The sequence below is a fragment of the Sinocyclocheilus rhinocerous genome, unplaced genomic scaffold, assembly GCF_001515625.1.
Source record: "Sinocyclocheilus rhinocerous isolate Xijiao unplaced genomic scaffold, SAMN03320098_v1.1 scaffold278, whole genome shotgun sequence".
Taxonomy (NCBI): domain Eukaryota; kingdom Metazoa; phylum Chordata; class Actinopteri; order Cypriniformes; family Cyprinidae; genus Sinocyclocheilus; species Sinocyclocheilus rhinocerous.
This window is the reverse complement of record NW_015664178.1, coordinates 407,711-414,784: the sequence shown is the minus strand read 5'-3', so window position 1 is coordinate 414,784 and position 7,074 is coordinate 407,711. Positions and strand designations below refer to the sequence as shown.

At 37.4% G+C, this 7,074-nt stretch overlaps 1 protein-coding gene across 1 annotated transcript in view; it reads left to right on the top strand.

The window, feature by feature from the left end:
* Positions 1-1,776, top strand: part of hs6st1b (heparan sulfate 6-O-sulfotransferase 1b) — a 69,715-nt gene extending 67,939 nt beyond the window's left edge. The window contains exon 2 of the mRNA XM_016540308.1: positions 728-1,776. Within this exon, the coding sequence (XP_016395794.1) occupies positions 728-1,430 (703 nt within the window). The 3' untranslated portion in view covers positions 1,431-1,776. The remainder of the gene's footprint in view (positions 1-727) is intronic.
* Positions 1,777-7,074: the final 5,298 nt, after the last annotated feature.

Here is a 7,074-nt window from a genome sequence, read left to right as displayed (position 1 = left end):
AATTTTTCTTCGACCAAACCCCATTCCTCAGCCATACCTGTCACACACCCAGTTTAAGAGCCGTTTTTTTATTCTTGTAATTAGGAGCGCTTGTCCTTCTAATTTAAACATTTAGGAGCACCTTCTGATCAATAATCAAAAATTCTGATAAAAAATGAGCCTTCCTAATACGAGCTGACATTTGACTCCTTAAAGTGACTTACAGGAGTATTTTCTTTTTACCTTTGTAATGGCATCATTTTCATCTGTCAAATTCAAAAATGTACGTTTGTAATCTTTTTAAAATTTCTAGTTAAAACAATATGTAGAATAAGACAAATAAGTTACCAATCATATGAAATTAGTATTAATAATTTAATTTGTACTACAGAGGTGGCACAGAAGAACAAAAAAGTGGCTTGTAGGTACATTTTCAGACGTTTAATGAGGCTCAGAGGTAGCATGAAGAAATATGATTTAAATAACTGAAATTATACGCTAAAAATGAAACCAAATCCGCCAGCAGGTGGCGTCAAGTCACTGATTTTATCACTGAATCATTCATTCAATTGATTCGTTCGAACGGCTGAATCATTCAGGAATGAAGCAAATTACTCTCTTTATGAACTGACGGAAATCCGTCGTAGCGACGGAACTTTAATCCCTGTAAATGTAAATATTATCATAATCTTGTATATGATTGGTTTGTTTTGTAACTAATGGAGTTGTCCTATTCTGTTTCCTGCAGAAAGTTCTACTATATCACTCTACTGAGGGACCCCATTTCCCGCTACCTTAGCGAATGGAGGCACGTTCAGCGCGGGGCGACGTGGAAGACATCCCTGCACATGTGCGACGGTCGGACTCCCACTCCTGTTGAGTTGCCACCCTGCTACGAGGGCTCTGACTGGTCGGGGTGCAATTTGCAGCAGTTCATGGACTGCCCCTACAACCTCGCCAATAATCGCCAAGTGCGCATGCTGGCCGACCTCAGCCTGGTGGGCTGCTACAACCTCTCCACAGTACCTGAGAAGAGGCGCTCACAGCTCCTGCTCGAATCGGCCAAGAAAAACCTGCGAGACATGGCTTTCTTCGGCCTGACGGAGTTCCAGCGAAAAACACAGTACTTGTTCGAACGCACCTTCCACCTCAAGTTCATCCGGCCCTTCATGCAGTACAACAGCACGCGGGCGGCAGGCATCGACCTGGATAATGACACAATTCAGCGCATCGAGGAACTCAACGATCTGGACATGAAGCTGTACGACTACGCCAAAGACCTATTTCAGCAGCGCTACCAGTACAAGCACATGCTGGACCGCCGGGAGCAGAGACTACTGAGAGGACAGGCATCTTTCCATAGCCCGTTCCGAGAGGACGGAGCCGGAGGAGAGGGAACGGCACGCCTGCCAACCGAGGACTACATGAATCACATCATCAACGGATGGTAACCGCCCACCCCTCTCCAGAGAGACCGGAAAAGAGACACAGTAACAAAGGAGAGGGGGAATAAAGAGACCCAAGTGGAATATCCATTCCCAGACAGGAGAATTCAACACCCCATCCTTTTGGGTGGGAATATGGGACCAGAAAACATTCAAGAAATGAGTCTGTGAGCGTTTCGCTTGGTGCAGCATCTCATAGGCCTTTTTAAAATAAAAGTTGTGGCATAACATTAATATTAAATTATTAGTGATTTTTTTTGTTTGTGCCACAAAGTTTTTCTCAACTTCCGTGCTGCAGGGTTTCTCAAAAAGCGTGATTGAAATGAACAAACAGGTTTTAATATCTGATTCACATGAATATCTGAGAATCTATGAACTCTTCAGGAAAGTGTAAAGATTTTTTTATATACATATATATATAAATATGTATAAATATTAGATTGCCTTTTTTTTTTTTTAAACCTGGTGTGAAGTGGATGGAGCCAGTCACAAGTGGCTGAAAATTACGAACAGGTGTGAGTGATTTTATAGATTTATCTTAATATATAACACAGAAGAGTCCCGTTTTCCATGAGTGTTTTTATCATTTTTCCACTTTGAATGTCGATTCCCATAAGCCTTGAAGATTGTGTTGGAAACCCATTCCTGACAGATGTTTCCAACTGCAGTACTGATACCCAAAAAATTATTATACCATCATGTTTTGTTTGCTTTTTAAGCATGTGCTAGTTTATACAGTATGCATTGTATGTGTTTGTTTTTGCACATTTGCTGTGATCCTTTTACCCATAATGCAGTGCAGTATGCCCACATTTTGCATTGTAAATCACGCACCTTAAACAAACAAAATCCTTCTCTTGGTTTTCCAAGAGAATCAGGATTCACATCACCATTTGTCCTTTAATGGCCGTTAATTGTTGAGTTTGCGTGCATGTAAAACATGTTAACTGAACTTGCGCTGAGCATGTTGGGGCTTGACATCCCTCACAGATAGTTCTCCTTTGGCTCTGTGTCTCTTTGGAGACTCCTTAACTCGCATCTTCACACATCCCTCCAGCTGAATTTAAAAATAAACACTGCGATTGAAGCCATGTTTTGAGCCAGGCCAAAAATGCTTATGGGAAAAGTGTGAAGAATGGATCATATGTTACATCTGTCTCGATCAGTCAGAATATAGAGATCAATGCTGATTAAATCGAGATTTGTGAGGAAAGTGTGACCGTTGCTTTGAGTGTGTATGTTAATGTATACAAGTGTATATTGTGTGTGTGTGTGTGTGAGCAGGCTAAATTGAGGTGTCTTGAGTTTGCTTCCCAACAATGTTCATTACTGTGAGTATTTCTGTTCATGACACCAGGATCTTTAAAATTACCAATAAAAAGATATTTCCCATTTTTGAGACATGGAAATGTGTTGTTAAATGTAGTTTTTCTTTCCTCTAAAGAGCACTATAGTTAAAAAGTGCAAAACGTGGGCATTACACCAGTCTTCAGTGTCACTTTCCTTCAGAGATCATTCTAATATGCTGATTTGCTGCTCAAGAAACATTTTTTATTAATAATGTTGATAAGTTATATTTTTGTGGAAACCACGAGTCCTTTTTTTCAGGATTCTTTCATGAATTAAAAAGTTCATTTGAAATCGAAATCTTCTGTAACATTACAAATTGCTTTATTGTCATTTTTAATCAAATTAATGCATTCTTGCCAAGTAAAATAAATATCTTAAATCTTACTGATGCCAAGCATTTGAATGGTAGTGTATATATACTTTTTTTTTTTTTTTTAACCTTATAATTAATGCAATAGGGCAGAGGTTTCTCTGTGACCAATTATTTATTTTTATGAAGTGTTGTCATTTTTATGAACCTTGTTATTCAGGTCATTTTTATTGCATTATTTTAGCATACCCTGATGATGTTTTGGCGTAGTGTGGATACACGCATTGTATAAATAACACTGTGCTCTGTTATTTACAGTAGCAAACACATTTGAATTCTGGATGGTATATTAACATTATTTATATACATTCAGTTAGGACTCTGTTTACAACCTAAACACTTCAAATTGTCCCCTAAAATGCTTTAATCTCAGGAAACACAGCAGCTGTGTGTGAAAGTGTTTGAACAATCACAGGTTTTCTCCCAGTGTCTAATGCTGCGTTCAAGTCCTCCTGGGACATTCGTACTTAAGAGTTGACAAGTCGTAATTACGACGTCAGGTGCGTTCAAGTCAGTTTAGTCGGCACAAGATGGCGGTGTACCTTCTTTTAATAAATTACAAGAAAATACAACAGGGTCTGTTAACTCTGCTTATAGAAAATGAAGAGCAAAGAATTTGCATCAGGTGTGCTTTGCGTTTTTAATATTATTTTAGACCAGGATCCCAGTATAACTGATTTTCAGCATCAGCAAACGCTAAAATACAGAGATTAAAAAAAAACTGTTAGCTAAATGCAACATGGCAAATCAAAAGATTTTTCACCTATAGGTGCAAAAATGATAGCATTTTTTTTACTTGGATTTCATTAACTAGCTGCGTAACAAGAACATGACCAATTAAACTATCAATTTAAACAAAAATTTACCGTCAACTACAGACGTTGCATCCATCGATTCCGCCATGTTTCTCATTGACACGCCCCCAACTCGGAAACTCGAGGCTTAAAGAAAATTTCGAGTTTCCCACTCGTAATAACGACTTTGTGGTGGCGTTCATGTGCATTCAACTCGTAAATACGATCTATCCGACATGACTTGAACGCACCATTACAAAACAGTGTTTCTGTTGTTTGAGTTAATCAGCAGCTCTCTCCCGAGTATTAATTATCTTTTCGTGGATGTGTGATTGCATGGGTGTGTGTTAGTGTCCAAGACACGGGCTCTGTGTTATGACTTGCACATTTCCTGTGGCGGACATTTTTAGCATTACTTTTTACCTGACACGACAGAATTGAAGAAGTGCTGTCTACTCATTCATTTAGTCAAATTCTTCATAACAGCAATCCTACCAGGTCAACTAATTGTGATTCTAATTATATAAAAGAAAAGAAACTTGTCCAAACCTGTGTGTCTCTCTTTATCACCATGTCACAGGATGTGTTCCCCTGAGAGTGGAGCTGAAATCATCAGCTGTTCCTCTGAGAGCTTCATCTTTCACCTCTGCACTGAGATGCTGATGACACTGCTCTGCTGTAACCACGGAGATCCAGCCCAGCAGATGCACAGGGACGGCCACTTACCTCATTTTTTTTTTTTTTTTAATTGTTCTTTGTGTGACCAGTGGGATTGGCTTTTGTGTTGTGTGGGAAACAACAGACCAACATGGACTTCAGAGGTTTGCAAAGGACAATGTTGCATCACAGCCTAAAGTTACATCACTCTCTTTCATATGTCCATTAAAAGGGCAGTAAGTAGTGGACTCTCCACAGTTGGACATAAAATGGGAATACAATATAACTAATCATAAAATAATCAAGCATTTAGTAATATAAATGGTCACTTGGTTGAAGCTAGTCCACTTAGGCAGATGCTAACATGGACGTGACATATGCTAGTCTTTAAAAACCATGAAAAAAACTATGTAATGTAAAATAAATAAATAAACAAATAAGATCCAGGCTACATAAAATAATTACAGGTTTGTTACTGTGTTAGGTCACCACTTCATGTCCAACACAAAATTCTTGAATACTGACAAAGAACTACAGTATGATACCATTAAACATTGACATACCAATGACAACAGCCCTCAGAATATTAAAAGAAATAAATTATTGCTGGAGCTGTGGCACAGTGTTCACAACACACATGTTCCACTGTGCTCATTGTGTGAATCTGGCCTACGTCATGTCCCAAAACCATTCTTCAACTGTCTGAACAAGCAAAAAAAAAAAAAAGGCTCAGTAAGATTTAAATAATAATAATAATAATAATACTTTTATTCAGCAAGGATGCATTTAATTGATACAATGAAGACTTTTTTTTTAATGAAAATAATGTATTATATATTTATTTATTATTTTTTAAATAAATGTTTTTTTTTACTTTTACTTTATATCATCATGTGTATCAAACAGTGTATCAGAAATGGATCAGTTTCCACAAAAATATTAAGCAGCACAACTGTTTTCATCACTGATAATAACAAGCAATATTTCTTGAGCAGCAAATCATCATATTAGAATGATTTCTGAAAGACCATGTGACACTGAAGACTGGACTAATGATGCTGAAAATTCAGCTGTCAATACAGAAATCAATTGTTTTAAAAATATATATATTAAAATATAAAACATTTCTTAATCAGCCTTGGTAAGCATAAGAAACTTCTTTCAAAAACATTTAAAAATCCTACCGACCCAAACTTTTGAACGGTTGTGTATTTGTCTATAGGCTGAACATTTTTAGAATAAACAAATGAAAATGATGGAAAAAAGCTATGCTCTTCATGGACACCAGAGAGCACTAGAGGACAAATAATGGCACTGGTCTCTATTTTTCTATTTAATGTTACTCTTTTCTCTCTGCAGATATGTTTGTGTTGGTGCAACATCTGTATGTGTCTGTGTTTATGTCAGGTTTGAGTCTGTGTATATATCTGTGTAGGAAAGACATGCAGCATCTGAACTCCCATACTCTCAGAGTATTTTCAGAACTTACCTCTCAGCTGTTGATAAAGTGTTCTTCAGGTCTGTAGATGTGTAGAATGAATACTTTCCATTTGTTTCCATACTACATCCACCATCTTGGCATTGTCCTTTGATTCGGATGTTCTTTGATCTCTAACATACAACATACAACCAAAAATAGGTTTGGTTAAAAATATGTTTTGTTAAACAAGTACAATTTAGGAACTGTTTGGAACTCTCTTTTTTTGGTACCTATGATACTAATACTCAAAAAATGTCGCCCAGATCATGAATACTGGAACTCCTAATTATTTGACACTGCTTTTTTTCATACTGTGTTGTAGAAAAGCACACCTTTTCAGATGCAGGACGTGTGTATGGGTTTATGTGATGTGAAAATTAAGACTTTGACTTTCTGGTACTGAAATGAATTTAGCCTCCATGGCCACAAGACTCTAGATAGACACTGACATCAGATAAGTTCAATTCCTGCTCAAATAATGACAATTAACTGATTGTAAGTGCTGAATGTCCATAAGATGGCGCTATAGGTTCAGTTTTGACACGTTCTTTTTGTTGTCCTTTTGTTTGAATCATTTTCAGAAGTGGAGGGTAACAGGATGACTACCAACATAGTGATACTTGATATTTGTGTCTCAGACTGTCAAGTTCTTCACTGACCTGTTACCAAGTACACTATTAATAAAAAATAAAAAAAAGATTTCCAAGACTTTTTTAATTTGACCTTAAAGGGGTAGTTCACCCAAAAATGAAAATTTGATGTTTATCTGCTTACCCCCAGGGCATCCAAGATGTAGGTGACTCTGTTTCTTCAGTAGAACACAAACGAAGATTTTTAACTCAAACCGTTGCAGTCTGTCAGTCTTATAATGGAAGTGAATGGGAATCACGGCTTTGAGAGTCAAAAAAACATACACAAACAAAACCAAATTAAACCCTGCGGCTCGTGACGACACATTGATGTCCTAAGACACGAAACGATCGGTTTGTGCCAGAAACC